We start from the raw sequence: 21,696 nt of genomic DNA on the forward strand, positions 1-21,696 counted from the left end.
GGTGAAGTCGTTGGTAGCTTCCTGCTTTGCTACAACTACTGCCTAACTATCCATCTATGATTTTTTTTTTCCGAAACGTTAGAAATTTTATATCACAATCAAACTATACACTGTTGGAGCAAGGGCTCCTATTTTAACATTAGTGCATTTAGCACTCTGGGGTGGAGTAATTCCACTCCATGTCACAAAAGTTTAGAAGAGCAATTTTGCTCAAACTATAGCATAGGCTATCAATGTCCTCATTTAACCTATCAAAGAAGCACATTCGAAACCATGAAGTCATCTGCTGTATGTCCTCTATTATCGTGGCTGACTCCAAGCTTCTGGCATTTCCAGCTCGTATTTGATCAAGCAGCTTTCTATCTTCAATTCGTATCTTGATGTCTTGCCATCCCTTAGTTGCTGCTTTGATCATACAAAGCCTGACAGCCTCTGCATTGTCCTGAACTTTGTTCCCTGCTTGCCTTTCCTTTAGCGACCAGGCTGCAATTCCTTGGCTTGCGCCATTCGCAGCCGTGATGCCTATACCAAAGGATTTGTTTCCCTTCTGGTGTTGGGTCGCCAGCTTTAGTGTTACCACTTCCGAGCCAGTTTGCTCACTTTGATTGTTCTCTTCTTGCCTTCTTGTTTCTGTTGTGCTTCTCCTTGGTCGTTGTTGGATTGCTTCCTGGTACTCTTTCCATTCTTTAGCAGCTTTTTCACTCACTTTAAGGGGATGTTGTTGTGCTGAGCTGAAAATTCTGGCATTTCTGGATTTCCAAATCTGCCACAGCACGCTGACAGTTAGCGCTATGTGATCATCACCATCTTGTCTGGTTCTTGCATGCATCATCATGGAGGTCCACCATTGTTTGAAGCAGCCTGTTTGGTCTTCTAGCCCGTCCCAGTTAACTAATGCAAATTTCCATATTCCTTTTGCTATCTTGCATTGTAGTAGCATGTGCTCAATTGATTCCTCATCCTCTCCACATCCACAGCATATCGGTTCTCCTCTTTGTGTCCTATGGAAGATTTGAGCCTTTGTTGGTATACCATTATTGATGCATTTCCACACAAAAATTTTCAGCTTATATTTGATAGGTAGCTTCCAAAGTGTCTTCCATAATTTCCTATCTGTTTGTTGATAGCTGCATCCTTCTCCTTTGTTACTTTCTTCCCTTCGTTTCCTCTTCTCTTGCTGCAAATATCTGTAGCCAGATGCTACAGTGTATTGACCTGTGTTGCAGTATTTCCATACCAGACAATCACCTCTTTCTGCTAGGCTTATAGGAATGTTGAGGATGTGTTCTGCATCTTCCCTATTAAAAACTTTAAAAATTAACATTCTATTCCATCTATGCTGAACAATGAGCTGTGAGACCTTTTGCAAGCTACATTCCACTGGTTTCTGAGTTTTGATCCTTCCTCCATTGTTGTTGTTTATCCAACTGTCTTCCCAAATGTTGGTCCCCCTTCCATTTCCTATCCTTTTTTTGCACCCTTCTTTAATTACCTCTCTGGCACTCATCAGACTTTGCCAAATCCAAGATGCGTTTTTGGGGATTTTGCTCTCAAGCATTGAACCATCTTTGAAGTATTTGCTTTTCAGAAACTTACTTACCAGAAGGTTAGGTTGGGTCATTACTCTCCAAACTTGTTTTGCAAGTAAGGCTTTGTTGAACTGTTGGATATCTTTGAACCCCATTCCTCCTTCTTCCTTGGTTCTGGTGCATCTCTCCCAAGCAATCCAATGCTGTTTATCTTTTTGCTCCTTATGTCCCCACCAGCATTTAGCCATCAGTGAATTAATTTCCTTGCATAACTTTTGGGGAAACTTGTAGCAGGACATGGCGTACGTTGGCATAGCCATAGTTATTGCCTTCAATAGAGTTTCCTTGCCTGCTTGACTGAGTAGCCTTGTCTTCCAATGCTCCATCTTTTTCCTTATGTTGTCCCTTACAAAGCCAAACATCTGCTCTTTTGATCGTGTAATTATCATTGGCAGCCCTAGGTACTTCCCTTGATGTACAGCTCTGATTCCTCGCAGTTCTTCCCCTATTGCTTCCTTCACTCTCTGCTCAACGTTCTTGCTGAAGAAGACTGAGGATTTCTCTAAATTGATTAGTTGACCTGATGCTGCTTCATATTTGTTTAAAATTGCCTTCAATTCTTTTGCTTCTTTTGGCTCAGCTTTGCTCAGTATCAACGAATCATCTGCAAAAAAGAGATGGGTTAGTGTAGGACCCTTCCGGCTGATCTTCATTCCTTCCATCTTTTTGCTAATCTCTGCTTTTCTGAGTAGGCTGGAGAAGCCTTCTGAGCAGATTAGGAAAAGGTATGGTGAAAGTGGATCGCCTTGTCTTAATCCTCTCTCTGGCTTTACAAGTTCTCTTGCTTCTCCATTTACACTGAAAGAGTAGGACACAGTAGTTATACAGTTCATTATCCACTTAATCCAAGTGTCACAAAAGCCCATTTTTTCCATCATTAACTTCAAGTAATCCCACTCCACTCTGTCATAGGCTTTAGACATATCGAGTTTAACAGCCATACATCCCATTTGCCCGTTTCTTTTATTTTTCAGATGATGAAGAAATTCATGAGATAAAATGACATTATCCAGGATTTGTCTACCCGCAACAAAAGCAGACTGATTTTTGCTAATGCACTTATCAAGCACAGGTTTGAGTCTGTTCACTAAGATTTTGGAAATGATTTTGTAAAGAACCGAGCATAAACTTATGGGTCTAAAGTGCATTAAGCTAGTAGGGACTGGGATTTTGGGAATTAAGGAGACCAGAGTGTGGTTAATGGACTTTAGCATGTAGCTTGAATGAAAAAAAGCTTGAACTGCTTCTACTATATCTTTTCTAATGATATCCCAATAAGTTTGAAAGAATAGAGGGGTCATGCCATCCCTTCCAGGGGCCTTATTAGGATTCATGGAAAAAACAGCAGTCTTAATTTCCTTCTCATCCACAGATTTGATTAGTATCTTATTCATCTGTTCAGTGATTGTGGTTGGAATCCCCTCAAGTATCTCATGAATGCTGTCCTCCCTTGCTGCAGCTATTGAGGCAGTGAAGAGTTGCCTATAGTATTTGGCTATTTCCTGTCCAACTTCGTGTTCTGAATTTGTCCAGCTTCCATCACCTTTCTGAAGTTGGTTCATTCTGCTTGCCCTTCTCCTCCCATTCACCACTGCATGGAAATATTTGGAGTTTTTGTCCCCTTCCCTCAGCCACTGCAATCTAGCTTTTTGGCTCCAGAACATTTCCTCCTCTTGATATGCCTTTGTCAATTGTTTTTTCAGATCAGCAATCTCACCCTTTACTGTTTTCCAATGTTGCTCCTTTTTCTTGTCTAGTTTCTTTTTGATCTCTGCAATCTTCTTTTTTGCATTGCCAATCTTACTCTTGTGCCACTTTAGAAGTTTCACCCTGCAACTTGTTATCCTTTTGGTAACCTTGTACATCCTTGATCCTTCACATGTTATATTCCAAGCTTCCTTGATTAGTTGATGGGCTTCCTCATGCTGTACCCACCTCTTATCAAAATAAAACCTCCTTTTCCTTCTTCTGTTTGCAGGGCAGGTGTCCAATAGCAGTATACTGTGATCAGAAGCCCAATTTTCCACATGAGTACACTTCGCATTAGCAAAAACTTCTAACCATTCAGGTGTACTAAGCCCTCTGTCAAGTCTTTCTTTAATTTCAAATTCTTCGTCCCAACTATTCCTCCAGGTCCAGGGCAATCCTTCGTATCCAATATCCACCAGTAAATTCCTTCTCATGAACTCTCGGAAGTCAGAAAATGTCCACTCATCCCTGTCCCTTCCACCCCACTTCTCCTCTTTACATTTAATGTCATTGAAATCCCCTATTATTATCACCTTGTCTCCCCAGGCCTTTTTCCTTTCAGTTACTATGTCCCATTGCTTTTTCCTTACTTGTTTTTCACAGCTGGCGTATATACCAACTAACCACCAATTAATTCTTGCTTCACCATCCTCTATCAATACTTCAATGGTGAAATCCGTATGTTGCACCTTCTTCACCTGTACTGAGTTTGTCCAGAATAAAGCCATACCACCTGCCTTGTTGACAGCATCCACTACATAGCTGTTTTCCATTCCCACCTTCTTTTGTATTTGGTACATCACTGCCTGCTTGTTTTTAGTTTCACTTATCAGGATCATATCAGGGGAGAGGAGTGTGTTGAACTCCCTCAACTGGGGAACTGTCAAGGGGCTCCCCGCTCCTTGGCAGTTCCACACCATAACCTTCATGGATTATTGGGGGACCAGGTAAGGCTGATCCCCATCCCTTCCCCCTGCATCTCATATAGCTCTTTATTAAACTCCATTCTGGTTTTTTTCCCTGCTTGTTCCTGTTCATTAACTTCTTCCATTTCCTCATCCACAAGATGGAATTTCCTTTTCCCCACTGCTTGTGTTTCATTTTGTTGACCTGTGATGTCCCTGAGTGGTTGTCTTTTCCTGATTTGGCATTTGACTCCTCTTTTTTGTTTTCCTCCATCTGTTGACCTCTTAGTTCCTGGAGTCGCCTGTGTTTCTGAGTCTACTAACATTTCCTCCGTTTCCTTTCTTGCCATTTCAGAATTCAAAGCTTGGTCTAAACCTTTTTTTCCTATTCCATCACAAGCTGACACAACTGTCTCACTACCTATTGGAGTGTTCCCTACTTGTTCCTTCAGGTTCATGCTATCAATCACAGGAGCATTGCTTCGGTTGTCTCCCTGTTCCATTCCCATAATTTCATCACCCTCCGCTTGTTCCTTTGCCAAACAATTCTCCCTGTCTATCACAGACTGTTCCTGTATTGCAGCTACTTCCTGGTATCTACTTCCTCCATTGTTTTGCTTCACCATGTTGTTTGCCGTCCATTTTTTCATTAGATTCCTCTGTTGAAATGATGGACTTTGGTACTTGGGAACTAGTTCTCCATTCTTGTACAACCAGTGTTGCTTCTCATTCTCCTTCCTTTGAGAACTGTTGCTTTCCTTTTGTGGTGACATCTTCCCTCCCCCAGCCCTCATCCACGGGCCATATTGGTTCTCATTCTGTCCTTTGCTTAAAATTATATGTGTCTTGCAAGTCCTATCACTGTGCCCAATCTTCCCACATTTGTAGCAAAAGTCAGGACACCTCTCATATTTAAATTGCACCCATTTATACGTTCCATCCACTTTCACAGCTGTTCCTCTTGGGAGAGGTTGGGTTGTATCCATTGTTACCCACAGCTTCAAATGTTTACCATCCTTCCCTCCCCCTTGAGGAATGATAACCTCCTTCACATTTTCGAAAACATTTCCTATTTTCCTACCAACTTCCTTTGCTATCCAGTGCAGAGGGAGGTTCCAAATCTGTACCCACAAGGGAGCTAGCCTAAATGCATTCTCATCCTTTTCAATCCCTTTTTCCCACGATCTGAGGATAAGTATTTGGTTATCCAGTATCCAAGGCCCACCATTCAGGATTTTCTCCCTTTCTTCCTCTCTTGGGATAAGGAACTGAAACAGGTTAGGTCCTAGTTCCGTTGTCCTCAGATCCTTTGGATAGCCCCATGCAGCAGTAACAAACTTCTTAACCCCTGTGAAGTTTGCTATTTTTTCCCCCTTAATTCTACCAATTATGCTCTTTTGACATTCCTGCACCCCATTACCCAGATCCTCCGCATCAATTTCAGCCCCTTCATTTCAGACATAGATAGAGCAAATCGCTGAATTATTTCTGCCAGATCGTCCTCCATGACTTGCAAACCGTCTACTTGCAGGGATTCCATCTATGAGCCACGGAGTTTTTGTAGAGGGATAACCCCCTTGTGTTTCTCTTAATATCACTTGACACCTTTAAAGTTTTAGAAATATCATTTACTTTTTCGAGTAATTATAAAAAGATTATATTAATCCTCACTTAACACATAATTCATAACATATCAAATAAATAGAATTCAAAAATTTTAAAAAAATAAATGTCACTTTTTTCTATTTCCCTTTTCTCCAGCATTCTCTCTTATTCATATATTTTTAGATGATTATATACAATAAATTAAATTTTGTTTATCTTTTACTTTTTGTGACTGTGATAAAGTGAGGTATGATTTATTTGCTTATTTGTTAGAAAACTAGCAATTTGGATTGTCATTTTTCTCAAAAAAAAAAAAAATCGCTTTCCATAAACACATTTCTTAATCGTTTTTTTACTTCACATTACATCACATTGTTATAGTACATTTTTCTATAAAAATTTTAGAAAGTAGCAATCCAAACCGATTCTTGAACAGAGCAAATCCTCCTCTGGTTTGGCGTGTATCCTAGCTTCTAAGCCAGCATTTTGTTCCGCGACAAACTACTTATAGGGTATTAGTTACTAATAAATCATAAGCGTACTTTAATTTTCTTAGTATTTTAATTTGAGTTTCCCAATGTGTATTTTGAAAAGGTATAATTTTAGGGTTAAATGTAGAAAACTTCCATGAGTTATTACACCGATTGCACCTTACATTCTACAATTTTTAATCGGCACTTTACACCATTAGTCAACTAAAAAATAAATGAAAATATTAACTCCAAGCAAGTGATTAATGAATCACTAATTCATTCTCCATTAAAAGCTTAAGTGGCAAAAAGCTCCTTTTGGTGGCAAAGAATTGTCACTTCAAGTAGATCAATTTTCAATTCATAACCAAAGTCTGAATAAAAAAAATATAAAAATGAAACATAGGATCACTTTAAATGACAATTTAGATTGTGGGGAATCAAATGTAAATGAAGTAAAATACAAAATACCCAAAAAAAAAAAGAGGGAAAATTGAAGGTCTGCTTTTGTAACTTTTAAAAATTTCATCATCTTTCTCAATGCGTTATTATGCCATAGCTTCTTATAATATGCAAATTCCATTTGGAATCTTGGCAAGAATTTAAATAAAGCAAAGCCCAAGATTTTTTATACTATGAATTAGCACAATAACAGCAACAAAGGTCAATATCAAATCTAAATTCAAACCCCACATATTAGTAAATAAAATAATATTAGAGTTAAAAGTTTTAACAAAAATATTCACTTTTTTTAGTGAGAAAAAATTTCAAATTCAAAATTTTCCACTTATACTCATTTCTTCAATACCACTCAACTTATCCCCATTATCTAAAAGTCTCACTTAATTATATGCCTGTGAAAAGAAACTGAAAGTACAATGGGCAATTGAGGAAACAAAAAGAATTTTACCCCGTCATTGCCTGGATGGCAATCTTTTTTGACTTGGGCTGAGTTGAAATATGCAGTGGAATGGGGTTGTTCGGATCCTTAAAGCTGATTTACTCTATTTCTTCCATCTTTTTATTATTTCTTCTACTTCTTTTGTTTTAATTGTTATTTTTATGTTATTTTAGGGTACAAAGTGCATCTTCTTTTTTTTTTTTTTTCTGAAACGGAGTAAACACACACACACAATTAGGTTAGGGTACAAAGTGCAGCTAATGTAATAATTTGTGAGAGCTTTTTACATTTAACTGTAATTTTTATAACTACGAGGGACCGATTTCCAATTTTTTTTATTTTTAAAATTTTTCCATACAAGAACGCTGGGGTTTCAACCACCAAGTCAAAGTATTGACCAGGGAGCGGCGGAACTCGCCGCTTCAACTTTAATTGCCTGCCTAAAGGCTAAAGGCAAAGCGTATGGACCAGTTGGCTGAGGTAACCGGTAACCACAGTTTTTTTTTTTTTTCCCCCTTTTCCACCTATTTGACAAAACCAATAACCACTATTGATTTGATTTCTTGATTACAGCGACCTTCTTCGTAAAGTTCTGTTATATTTTATGTGAGTTTTTCTTTTCTTTTATGCAAAATGAAAAGTAGTCGACGGTAATTTGAAGTTTCTTTGACCAATCGATGTGAGTGCATTTTTCCTTTTATCTTTTAAGGAATGTGTCGGTATTATTTGACTTTTTACAACAAAATAAAAAAGGGCGATAAAAATATTTTACACCAAACAATCTCATCTCCTTTTTAATATCTGGTATAAATGATGTAGATATCAATCATTTATAATAAACTTTAGGAATAATTTCAAAAACTTCTTTTGAGATTTGTAAAATTATATCCCTTTTTAGAATTATAGTTCCAATTACATCATATCATACAAACAGAAATTGCTTACACATCCTAAGATGTTATGTATTAGAAACTAAAATCTAATTGAATTCTAATTTCGGCTCTGTTTTGGATTGTAAATTATTTGAGATATTTTTACTGTAGCACTTTTTGTGATGTGATATATGTGAGATAAAAAGGTGTATTAGAAATTATAATAATGATGTAAGCAAATAAATTTTAACAAATAATCCTCTATCCAAACAAACCTTCGTTCCTAGAAGATAAAAAATTAATGTAATGCATTGCAGTATGAACAGTCGATCGTGAATCCGTGATCCTACTGCTACTAGATCTGTGCCATCCATCAGCGATTTGCCAGTAATAGGATCCTCATTCACAATTTAAAAATTTTATTGAATCGTAGCGTACTTAATATCAAATAATATCTCAAATAATATTTTATTTGCATCATAAATATATTTTTTAATTTATTTTTTTATATTTTCAATCACTTTTTTATCTCACATACATCACATCTTAAAAAATATTACAGTAATTATTCCAAATAATATTTCAGATAACTCTATCCAAACAATGCCAATTAGGCAGGAACCAGAAACAGTTCCAGCGCCAATTTTGACCGGCCAATTGAAGTTCACATAGCCCCCCACGGGCAGCTCAGCTGGCTTGTGTAGCCTCATTAGGTGAGACAGGTCTGGGGTTCGACCCCAAGGCTGAGTGTTCGGGGTAATACTCTCGGGGATCGGTGGGGTCCGCTCTCCCCGGGCGATGGGAATAGTGGCACAGACGGTATTACCAGTCCGGAGTGACCGATACCCAGCGAAAAAAAAAAAAATTGAAGTTCACAGCAGTGTAAAAGCAGTAAAAAAAAAAAAAAATACAAGTACACGTGAATCTATCTATTCTCCAATTTAACCACGGCCATCCGCTCTGAGTCTGATCTGTCACCTTCCCAATTTGTCACTCACAAAATTTACTCTTTGTTTTCCCCCTCAATTCAGGAGGGGACCGGCCAACGAAGAAATAATTCATTTCTCCTGAGGGATGAGAACTAAAAATCGGAAAAGATAATCTAATTTTTTTTTTTGGGGGTTTTAATCCTCCGCTATTAATACAGAAATAATTGAAGCTTTTTAATTTGGCTTTCGCCACGGCCCGCGAGTCAGAGGCAGTCACAGTCAACGACCATGGCCTCTCCCTCTCCAACAGTCCGTTTTCTGAGCCTTCTAGACCAACCCGAGCCCGACCCCCATAACGGCCACCACAATCCTCTCGAGCTCGACGAGAGCGACGTCGTTTGGTCCTCCTCCTCCGCCTACTCTACCGACACCGAATCCCACTCCCCACCTCTCCCCTCCTCCAATTCGCCGACCACCCATCTCCGCCGTCATCGCAACCACGTCAACCCACCCAATTACGGGCTCTCCGCCGCCCTCTCCCAAGACCACCACCCTCCTCTTGTCTGCCGGAAATCCACCCTCAACCCCTCCCTCTCTGCAGCCTCGGCCGCCAGGATGGTCCCGCCCGTGGTTCGATCTGAGAATTCTAATTTGATTTCCGCCGGAAGGTTCCACCAATCGGCTCCGGTGAACGTCCCTGTGTGGCCGAAGAAGAAGAAATTGGGTGAGTTTGATAATTTAGAGCAGTTGGAGGAGGTAGACAATGAGAGAGAAAAGGAGGATGAGGAGGAGATGGTGCCGCCTCACGTGATCGTCGCGAGATCTCACGTGACATTCTCTGTTTTCGAAGGCGTTGGACGGACTCTCAAGGGAAGAGACTTGCGGAGCGTGCGTAACGCTGTGTTCCAGAAAACAGGTTTTATTGATTGAACATTTCAAGTTCCATTCAATCGATTTTTTTTTTTTTTTTAAATAAGGGAAAAAAAGAAAAAACAAAATCTATCTATTTCCTCTTCAGTTCTGTAATTTTGTTATGCCTTTATGCTTTGATTACTTTATCTAGATTCGGAAAATGGAAGCAGCTAGATTTTGTTGATGAAATAAGCTGTACAAAAGCTTTGTAGTAACCAATTTTGAACTTGTACATACTGGCGGTTTTAGTTGTCGGTCGACATTAATGAATGTTCATCTCCTTCCCTCCCCTTTTCTTCCCCCATAAATTCTCACATTGGCCGCATGGAATTTTCCCTCTTTTTTATCTATTCTGGTATTTAAATTTAACTCTCCTTTTATATATGTGTTGGTAGGACCAAGATTCTACTACGCAAGAGAGAACTCATTTATAATATGAATGTCGATACAAGCATTCTTTCTTCGTTGTGCTGGTAGAAAGAATCCATAGCAACATGTAACTGCTAGCGTATACAATGACATTATTATTAGTGCAACAAAGATTCATCCAAAACAGAACTTGAAACATTTCTTAAAGGAAAGATTTGATTGGGTACTTGTGGACGGAGAGGACAGCAGGTTTTCTGATGCACCCGATCATGTTTAGTTGTTTCAATTCAAACCTTTCATTGCATGTTTAATATTTCCCCAGAGGACTGAAACTATGCCCGGTTTTGAGCCTATGAGCTCTGCGAAATTATTTAGGATCCACCATAGTTAACTAGTTGCTGCACCTGCAAATTATAATACTGTACATTTTATTTATTACTGATAGAAACATTATATAAAATGGAACTACTACTCGACTATTTATTGGTGTTTGCTGAACTTATCTTCTCCTATTCTGATCAATGGGTGTGACTTGTTTTAGCTAAACTGGAGGAGAGATTTGCATAATCCTACTTTCTCTCTAGATAATTTCCACATCTTTCTGCAAGATGCCAAGATGTTGCATCATCTCGTTCATGACATAAAAGCTACTATTAATTTTAACTGGGGAACTCTGAGACAAGGCCTGAATTTATCCTCACTGAGGCTGATGCTTCTGTTACCATTTACTTCCTCACTATAGTAAGCTTTAATCCTGTAACATTTCTCTGTTCAGAAACGTGATGGAGATCTGCAGTAATTGCCTTTTTTAAAGATTCACTTGACATTTAGTAGCCAACATATCATCATTAGTTTAGCGAAGCTGCAGTAACTTCATGAAGTCTATAATGCTGCTTCATACTCTAGTGGTTTTGTCTCCATGGCGCTGAGTTTGTTCTCAAATTAGTTCATGACGGCTGATAAAGAATCAGGTAACGGTGAATTATAGCTCTTAGTCTGGTGAAAATTGGTTAGATCTGGACAAGCATTCAAGATGAGCACAGATTGTTTGTCCTTTTTTTTTTTTCTGGCTTGGTGCCTTCTCTGCAGCACCGGTACCGGCAGTTGGGCCATGTTAAAGGCCGGTTGTTTAATGTTAAAACCTTATTTTTCTTTTTTTTGGGTAGACTTTAGTCTGCTGCAAGGAGCAAAGGCTTCACATAAGTCTGTAGGTTAGCTGAATTAGACGGATATGGAGAAGGTGGTCTAATCATAAGAACACCAGAAAGGCAGAACATAAGTGAGGGTATTGGGTATGGGATGAATGCTGTAGGAGCGGTCTTGGGCGTCTGGCATTGAAAGTGATGTAGCTAGGACGAATAGCGCTGATCCTTAGTAGATGTGGTCCGAAAGTCAGTACCATCTCCCAACTCAAATTGAGAGGGCCAGAGTTTTTACAGATAAGAATCTGGTGCTTTCCGGGAAGTAGATGATAATCGTTTGCACCAAAAGTGCAAGAAGCCAATAACTGATATCGGTTTGCATGTTTTACTAGATCACTGCAACAGTGTATGTTCTGCGTAGGAGTTTGTTCTTGTTTGTGGTTGAAATGGTTTCTTCGAAAGGATGGAAGGAGAATGGGAAGAAAGTGGAGAGGGAATCTGCTTCGATCAACCAAAATGGAGTCATGATGGGCTGAAAGAAGTGGACGTCAGTCTTTAGAAGTACTTTACACTGGGGAACGTGGAGATTGACCATCGTTCTCTTTGAGATCCCTCGAGTGACAAGTGATGACCGCTGACTACACCACTGAGCCACGTTGGGTAACGCTTTATTGGCTATTCTAGCGATTGCAAAATTTTGGCTTTCGTCCACCTTCAAAAGTCTGGTGCTCACGCAACAATTATATGTTCCGCCGGATTTGAAAATTACAGCCACATTCAAGTCAGACCCCTACTTTTCAATAGACTGGGAAGAATCTACGAGTATGGACCATACTAAAAAGTCAGCTAAGGCTTGCCGCTGTTGTCCATCTCTGACAAAAAAAGTTGATCATGTTGTGGGGCTCTCCTCTGTTTCTCTAAAGTAGTCGTGAGACTCGCCTCGGTGCGCTTATTATTTTTTAGTTCACAGTGATCATGGCCCTCTTTCTTACAAATTTATGAGGCATTAATTGTTTTGCTTCTATTACTACTTTTGACGCATTCTAGTCTGATATTGATAATCCAAGATTGTAACCAATGCCCGGCAATTGGAAAACCTTTTGATGTACAATGGTGTATTAGCAAAAATTATATATTATTTTTGCCCATTTAACTACTGGATCGACCTAACAATTCTTCCGCAACAGCTGCACTACACTACTACGGAAATTGTTACGTCCAGTTATTGTGCTCCTTGTGTCGTCATTTCTCTGCTGCTCTATATGGATCTAAAAACTGAATAATAATAATATTAACTATCTAAAGTACCCATTCCTGTTATTTGACCTGAGTAATCATCTAATACGCTATTCAGGACCTTGGTGTAGGCAAGAAGCTCATGCAGATTGGCGGGTTAACTTTGAATAAAGCTAGAATCGATGAGGGGAGAATCCACAATCCATCTCCACATATCATACCGGAAGCAACTGCAGGAACCATCAAAGCGGCCTTCCTGCTATTGAGCTTGTGCCATACATAGACGACCAAACTGCCCACGCACATATCGATTGCAAAATAAGCACCTACAAGGAATGGCACCGCCATGGCCATCGGAAGCGGCACCCATTTCCCAATCTTTTTGGGGGTTATGTCTCTAAAAAGGTTGGCCACAAAAGCAAAAGCAAAAAACCCATAACACAGCTGCAAGCAATGCTGTGGCAGTGCAGAGAAGCCTTCAACACCCAGAATTGCCATATTTCTGTATATCAGTGCGTAGGGAGCTTTATATTCGCCGTCAGGATTTCCAACATCAAAGGCCTTGTAGAAAAGCAAGAAAGTTATTGGGGCTACTATGCAGCCAATGGCGGTCCCAATGCCTTGGCCAAGCAGCATTGACCGAGGGGATGTTAGGGTGAGATGACCGGTCTTGAAGTCATGCATCAAGTCAGAGGATATGGAAACTATAGATTTTATAAGCCCACAACCAATAAGCCCTGCAACTACACCATTATCTTTTCCAGCCAAGGCGGCAAGCACAAAGAGGGCTACCTTCCCATAATTGTATGCCATGTTCATGTCGGTCAGACCAGCACCATAAGCATTGCAGAAACTTAGTGATGGAGCAAGCAAGTAGGCAACGAGAACAAAGTACCACTTCAGCTGTGGAAACATTTTTGGAATTACAGCTATGGATATAATGGAGAACAAGACATATCCAACACATGCTACCCATAAAGGAATGCTCTCTCTCATGAAGACTTCGTTTCGTTGAAGATCGTCAAGTGGCTGAGTTCTACTGTCTGAGGTTTCTGTAACCAAATAGACATAATTTAGCAAGATCTCTAGAAAAATGTTACTGCTGAAAGCGCATTTTTTGGTTGAAATACTCTTGGTCTAAAGAGAGGGGCAGCATTATGCAATTTGGAGCCCATGTGCAAGTTACTTACTTACCTGATTTGCGAGTCTTCTTCAATGCAGCATGTAGACTTAGTCCGGTGAAGAAGAGCGACTTGAGAAAATTGTACAATCCGTCCCCAAGAATAAGAGCAATAGAAATAAAGACCTGCAGCCATGCAAAAGAGAAAAATGAAAAAAAATGTTGGTGTAGTTTGTAAATGAAAACAATGGTGAGATTTGTTATGAATTTGAAGCTGAACAATAACAATGAATCCGGCGTCGGATTATGTGGATCAAGCCGGATTCATCAAACGGACTGAGTCTAAAATGTCCAAGATTTTTGTACTAAGGATCCGTCCGCGGATCCTGGTGATGTTGAGAAACTTTGACATGAAATAAAAAAAAAGTTTTGAGACTGAAGGCAAAAGGCATTCAGAAGGAGCTTCTTCCCTTGATATAAAAAAAAAAAAAAAAAAGTTAAAAACAGTTATTTACCAACCTTGTAACCATTTAGACTCTTCATACTGCTTTCTGATAACGTTCTGGGGAACCAATCCCCCTTGCGGTCGTGTATTAGTGGCCACATTATGCCCCAAGAGAGAACCGCTCCAAAGAGCAAAGACAAATTGACAAGATGAGAACAAATCATTCCAGCTCCTATGTATGTCATACTGAAATCAAAATAGAATCTGCAAAATTCAATTAATTACATCAATTACAGTTGAAAAAAATTTTCCAATTACAAGACTTGAGAACTTGTAAAGAAAAAGCAAATAACTAAAAGGGTAAGAGTATAGACGTTTGTCTCCAAGCTTTCAGCCCAAATGTGGGGAAGTTGACGAATCCGCATTGGCTTCCACCAGAGTAGAACCACTGAAACATTCCCCACAGGAAACTAATTGAGAAGAATTTCATGAACCCCTGTACCTGTTTCCTGAAGAGGTAAAAAGGAGATCAAGTTTTAAGATATATCCTGTCCACTTAATGTTTTCTTCCTTTTTATCTGCACCATACCATGTTAAATACATATATATCACAGTAAAATTTCCAATAATCATTCTTTGCTCACTTGGCATTTTTGTCCCCCTTGGGAGTATGGAAACCGTTGATGAGTACTGCAGTTGCAGTTCCACTAGGATAAGTCAACTTGTAATCAATTATCATGATCTGTGAATAAAGCAAAGCAGGAAAAGCATGAATAACCAACCAAGCGCTGGCGTAGCTTGTGAAGCCTACTAGAGATGCAGATTGTCAAAATACATCTAGGAAACCGATCTAGCTGCCAGAAAGAAACAACGTCTAGCTGTTCTAATTGGCAGGAACGGTGTACCTTTCTAAGAGGAACCAAAGCCAAAAGGCCAACAAAGCTGACAACAAAAAGGAAACCGATCATCCATTCAAGGCCAGGTTCCTTGTAGCTCCCTGGCACATTTCCTTCAGTATCAACTCCAGCTTGTTCGTACGTCCTCTTGTTTAATCCGAGGAGATAAGACCCAAAACCACCTAAACACCACAATCAATAAGGTCTTAACTTATTGACCAATAGGATAGCACCAAAAGCTTGATCGAGCAAGCAGGGCAATTCTGTCAAGAAATTTGCACAGCTACAACAGAAAAGCTTTTTTTAGTACCTGCAACGGCTATGCTATAGCATGCAACAGCACAAGTCTGAATAATGGTATTCTCTTGCCTGGTGAACGGAGCTGAGGCGAAACTTGCCTTCTGAAGCAGCTTGGTCCAGGTCTGGATGAAGACAAAGGCAAGAAGTGCAGCTGAGACATTGAGATTAGGAACAAGCCCAGTGGTGAGATTGAGCTTCATCACGATCACGCTATATACGATCCCAATCACTATGCTCGCGATTACTCCTCGAAAGGTGATTTGCTTCGTCCACGGAGGAATTCTTTTCACATCCTCCTCCAAACCCCCTCCTCTTACATCTTCCCCATCAACTACACCTGTAATCTCCTTCGAATCTTCAATGTCTGCGTTTCCCCCTCGAGCCATTCTTGCACTCATCCTGCCAATTCCGATCCATGACCAAATTAATGAAGAGTCATCAGTACGAGATTCCGAATAACTAAAAGTCTTGAATTACCTCGCGTAAGCACATAATTAGACATGAGGCGGAAGCGCATCTGATGAACGTGGAAAAAACAACGAAAAGCAAAAAAAATCCTTAATGACAAATTATAAACAAGGAGGTAAGCAAGAGTATTAATTGATTACCTGAAAAGAGGATCAAAAAATATTCTTTGTCCAGCTGGTCAGAGAATTAGACCGGCAACCAGAATGCTGTTATCATCAATTAACCGTCCAAGAGCTAAACCACAACGCAGAAAAACAAAAAACATATGACAGCTAATCCCCAATTACCTATAAAACTTAAACCAAGAAATCCCAAAGGAAAAAAAAAATCCCAGATGGATTCGGCTCTTTTACTGCAAGAGAATCCAATTCAATACGTAATCATTAGCTTGATGAATGCTACTAGTAGCTCTTTCGAAAAGAGGAGGAGCACACAGGTGAAGTGAACCAGCTGTAATGTAATAACTAGAATTTAAAGAAGTGAATCCAGAGATGCCAGGGAGGGAAGCAAATAAAGCTCACCAACCGACTGGGCAAGACCTTGTACTACATCTAGCGCTCTTGTAGTACAAGAAATGAAAAAGAAAAACCATAAAGACATTGGTAGTACACATGGCGACTACAATTCCAAATACTACTGGGGAGTACTACATCAGTATGATTGCCATTATAATGGGATGGGACTTGTAAGGCCAAATGGTAGGCTAGAAATGAGTTGCCTTCCCGTTGACTAAAAGTTCCCCGAGTCCAATATCTCGGTCGACACACGTAAAATGGGGATGAAAAGATTTGATTTTGATGATGGATTCGGATTTAGGATGGAAGCAATTACTAGTCCTAGGATAACAGGAGCAGTTATGGCTAGCGTTAGTTCCTTTGAGAATTTCTTTTTTTTTTTTTTGGTTTGGTGCTGTAGTATAGACTAAATAGTCCGCACTCCGCAAGTTAAAAACGAAAGGGAAAGCGTAATATAAGCACAAGGGAGGGAGGAAAGAGTGCTGCCTTTCTTTCACTTTCAGGCTCATGGTGTATCCACATGGACGTTGGGGGTGCGGCGACCGAAACAACTTTTTGGTGTCAGGGGAAATTGAATTGATGGTTTATACTGAACTTGTGATGTTGCCAACGAAACCAATAACTCTTTAATCCAATGCCGCTGCATGAAGAAGTTTGAATTGTTATTTTTAGAAATTTTCATAAAAAAAAATATCGGCAAAGATTTGGCGGATATAAGTGCAGCGATTTGATACATATGAAATAAAAATATGATTAAAATTATATTTATAAAAAGTATAAAAAATTTTCTGTAAAAAATCATAATCCAAATATGACCGCATGAGTTTTCTTCCACGTGTTGCTGAATTACAAGGGCATTTTTCCTTTTTGAAAAAAAAAGAATAAAAGAAATCACTAAGTTGGAATAATTTGGGCGGGCGAGTAGGGATGACAATAGATGGGTGTGAGGTGGAGAATCCCCCTTTGCCTCCTGTCCCGTCGTCTAGAAGCTCCCCATTCTCTGTTATTTCCACCATTGCCCTACTCTGCAGGTGTACTTTGTCCTGCTCTGCTACTATTTTTAGTTTTTTTTTTTTGTATGTATACAATATTAACAATGAATTTACTAATTAATATTTTTTAAAAAATTAATAAAAAATTCAACGTAAATTAAAATTTAAAAATTATTTTTATCTTATGAAATATTTGATTTTACATAAAATCTAAATCAACTAAGGTTGTTTTTTTTTAAATCAACAAAATTATTGTTTAACTATAATAAATTAACAAGAAAGATTATATTATATATATACATATGCCCATGTATATATATATATATATATATATGTCCGTGCACGTGTGCACGTGCATTTTAGTGATTAAAATTAAGGCCCACAATGTAAGGATTCTTAATTTTAATTTCCCTGCCCCTTCCCCACTACTTGATCCCCGCCGCTGGCTCCATTTAATGCTGGAGGAGAAAAATTCCACCCTCCCCAACCCTCACCCCCAACCCCTGTTGATCCTCTACGGTCCGGTGGTCGACTGCTTGCGGGCCCCTTACATGGCAATCGCTTAATTTGACTGCTCGTTGCCTTAAGAAAATTTTTTTTGATTAAGTGTTTAAAATATTTGTAAATTAACTTTATCTTTTCATTTACTTTTTCGAAACTTTGTGCACGTCAAATCACAAAAAATATTAGAGCGCTGTCCTGATTCATTGGCAGATTGGTTTATGCCAAATATGGGAACGGGGAAAATCATCTCATTTCTTAATTTTCTTTCCCATTCTGATTTATTGGCAAGTTGTCGCAACTTTTCATTCCACTTGACAATTACGTTCTAAGCATCTTCTTAATTTGTTTCTTTGTAAATTACCGACTTGCGTGTTCCCCTTAATGTCCTCAAAACTTACAAGAAAATTCAGTTGCTTGGCTTAGCCGTGCGCGTGTCAATGTGGTGGAAAAGGAAAACTCGTACTATTATATAGAAATAGGATACGGTTGCTTGTGTCAGTCTCGGGTCCTCTCATACGCAAACAATAAATTATGAAAGTCCACAAATGAATTTCTTAATCCTCACACAACTCGAGACAAAAGCCCTCGCTGAATAATTTCCCTTTTATGCTTTTTTTTTAAAAAAAAAAATCTTTCTTTCGTCGTTGTTCGTAATTACTTCAGATATGACGGTCCATTTTACTGCGTAAAGTCGACGCCCGAGTTGGGATATTGTACGGTCCGCTTTCATCACTTCTTTTTGTTTTTTGGGATAATTTCAGAAACGTCGCCTGACGTTGTTGTTTGGCGCTATTTGACTGGTCTCCCCTGAGGTTTCTCTTCATGTCACCTGACACCTCTAAAGTTTTAAAAATATCACTTACCTCCCTTACTTTTGTTATTTGTGTAACAAAATTTTTAAAAACCTTAAACTACCATTTCACTTGCTAAATAAAAATGTTCCTAAACCACTTTGTTCACTTTAAGAAAACCATCACCTCAAAAGTAATCTCTTGTAGTACCACTACATCACAATTCTATACCCCATAAAAATATATATTTGAAAAATAAAAATAATATTTGAAAAGAAATACACTTGCATTAATTTAATTCTATATGCTCAAAACCGATTTCCTATATATTTACATTTTTTTTCCAACATCTTCTCGACCCTTTACTCAAACCATTAAACTATACCAATCATTATAAAAATCAACCCAAAATAAGCAAATAAATCATACCCCACTTTATCGCAATCACAAAAAGTAAAAGATAAACCAAATTTAATTTATTATAATTTACAATAAAATATTGCATAGTCATCCAAAAAATATGAGTAAGAGAGAATGATGGAGAAAAGGGAAAAAGAAGAATGTGACTTCAGGTTTTTTTTTTTTTTTTGAGCTTCATTTATTTGATATGTTGTGAATTATGTATCAAGTGAGGGTTAATGTAATCGTTTTGCAATTATAAGAGGAGGTAAGTGATATATCTAAAACCTTTGGGGTGTCAAGTGATATTAAGAGAAACCTCAATAAAGGTTTCTGATATTATCCCTATTTTTTTTAATATAATATACATGGGGCATGCAACTGAATTATACTATTTTTTCTCCCCTAACATTACTTTTTTAATTACTGGTTGAGGCGATTGATGTAATTTTTAAAATATGAAGAGAAGTTAGTGAAATAGTTAGAAACCTCAGTGAAGGTTTTCTGAAATTATCCCTTGTTTTTTTCCTCCATTTTGAGGGGACTACTGGTCTCGTTTTATTATTTCTTTCTGGGGTATGTGTATATATATATATACATGGGTGTTTATTGTAGCTATATAGTCATGTTGTATGAGTGGAAAGTTTAGTACATAAGATATGAATAGATAATAGTGAATATTAAAGGATACATTTGATCAAATAAATAATGACACTTTTTTTTTTTGGGTTACACCAAATCGTACTCAGGTTTTATGTGTAGAAAAAAAGGACGTAAGGGTCACTCCAGGGAGGCTAATTCCTTAGAATATTTGTATTTAAAAAAAAAACAACCGTCAAATACACCTCTGACATGGGGTGTTTCTCATTCTATAGCGGCCGTGCTGACTCAGCATGGCCGCATAATTAAATATTCCACCAAAATCTTGTCTGCAAAAAATTCAGTGGGCCAGAGGGTGTCAGCGCGGACATACTGACTGGGGACGTCCGTGGCTGAAAAAGCTGCTTCTAGTCTGAGCATGTGTCAGACGCGGACGTGCTGACTGTGCACGTCCGCGACTGACCAAATTGACTCCAAGTCTGCGCATGTGTCAGACGGGGACGTGCTGACTGGGCACGTCCCCGGGAGACACAAAATCAGTGCTAGTCTGTTGTGTCAGACGCGGACGTGCCCAGTCAGCACGTCAGCGTCTGACACATGCTAAAAAAATCCTCTCAACTCTGAGAATTGGGAACTGAAACAATCCTCCATCCACCCATCACCCATATATTATTGCCAACCGAAAAGACTGCAAATAAACCCAGAAAGAAAGAAACCAGAGAAGTAGAATTGTCTCGGTCCATCTATTGGTCACCTCCCGACTCCGAAAGCCACAAAAGCTGAACCATAGCCCCACCCCACCGCCACATCACTCAGCCCTTATAGTTTACTTCACTCTCTTCTCTTCTGCGCCAATCAACAACCAAAATTTGCACAAACAACCCATGCCATGCATAATTTGCTTGGAGAATTTTATTTTTTTAAAAATCACCCTTTTACCACTTTCATAATGTGTACATATCAATCATAACGTCGTAAATAGCGTAACAAATAATAATGAAATCTGTTCTTCAATAAACAACTCACGCTTTGCGCTACTACAACAAGCATGTTTTGATTGCTATATATATATATATATATTATTAAGAAAAATTTTATTTATACACTACTTAGTTATTATATCTTTTTTCACTTCATATAAATTACATCGTTATTATTATTATATAATATACTTTTTCGAGCTCTATATTAACTTATCAATTACTCGTACCTGTGTTATACACCATTCTATAATTAGTATGTGCATTAGAACTGTAGACTAGATTTTATCATAATACTAGTATTAGGAATGTAGTGAAAATTTTTATATACACTCCCTATATTTAGTGCAACATTTTGGGAAAGTAATTAATATTCGTATTCGATCATTTTATTTGGGCTGTACAGAAGTTTGTTAATGGTCAATGATATTCTTCGCATTCTAAAAAGAGTTAAATGATATAAACACTCACTCCATAGATTTTTCTAATTTTTTAAATGCCAAAATACGCTCAAGGTATAATTTAACGATAACTTTGTGTTACTTTTGTAGAAACCTTTTTTTAATTTTAAAAAAACTCTAACATTGTTTAATAAATCCTAAAGTAATACACAATTTCAAAATAATAATAATAATAATAATAAAAAAGTTTAGTACTTTATTGAAGAACTACTAAACAATTGATCATGGTTGTTAAGATTATCTTCTATCACTAGTTGCATTATAATCCAAGACTAATTTAAGAGTAGGAAAAATTAAGTGATAAAATAAAGAAATTTACTACCATTAAATACATAGATGGACACTTTTTTGTCTCCAAAAATATTTTGCAGCTTTTTTGTTGTCATTTTATTAAGAACAAAAAAAGAAAGAAAGGAAGGATGAAGTGTCTGGAGCATTCTTCGAAATGCTTACATCATTTGCTTTGATATTGATCGCAGTTTTACAGCATTTGCATCCGTCTGACACATGCACAGACTTGGAGTCAGTTTGGTCAGCCGCGGACGT

General features: G+C 38.3%; 1 protein-coding gene across 2 annotated transcripts; it reads right to left on the minus strand.

The window, feature by feature from the left end:
* Positions 1 to 12,492: 12,492 nt before the first annotated feature.
* Positions 12,493 to 16,806, minus strand: LOC113729884 (metal-nicotianamine transporter YSL2). Of its 2 annotated transcripts, XM_072077988.1 has the most exons (9): positions 16,049 to 16,806; positions 15,918 to 15,957; positions 15,451 to 15,839; positions 15,150 to 15,322; positions 14,889 to 14,986; positions 14,619 to 14,753; positions 14,319 to 14,508; positions 13,874 to 13,985; positions 12,493 to 13,731 (listed from the first exon to the last, which is right to left on the minus strand). In XM_072077988.1, the coding sequence occupies exons 3-9, from the start codon at positions 15,836 to 15,838 to the stop codon at positions 12,794 to 12,796; spliced, it is 2,034 nt and encodes a 677-aa protein (XP_071934089.1). In that variant the 5' UTR covers position 15,839; positions 15,918 to 15,957; positions 16,049 to 16,806; the 3' UTR covers positions 12,493 to 12,793. The 2 variants fall into 2 exon arrangements, with proteins under 2 accessions (XP_071934089.1, XP_027109989.1); XM_027254188.2 differs by lacking the exon at positions 15,918 to 15,957 and having other exon boundaries at positions 16,049 to 16,802.
* Positions 16,807 to 21,696: the final 4,890 nt, after the last annotated feature.

The sequence above is a fragment of the Coffea arabica genome, chromosome 2e (genome assembly GCF_036785885.1).
Source record: "Coffea arabica cultivar ET-39 chromosome 2e, Coffea Arabica ET-39 HiFi, whole genome shotgun sequence".
In the NCBI taxonomy this organism is placed as follows: domain Eukaryota; kingdom Viridiplantae; phylum Streptophyta; class Magnoliopsida; order Gentianales; family Rubiaceae; genus Coffea; species Coffea arabica.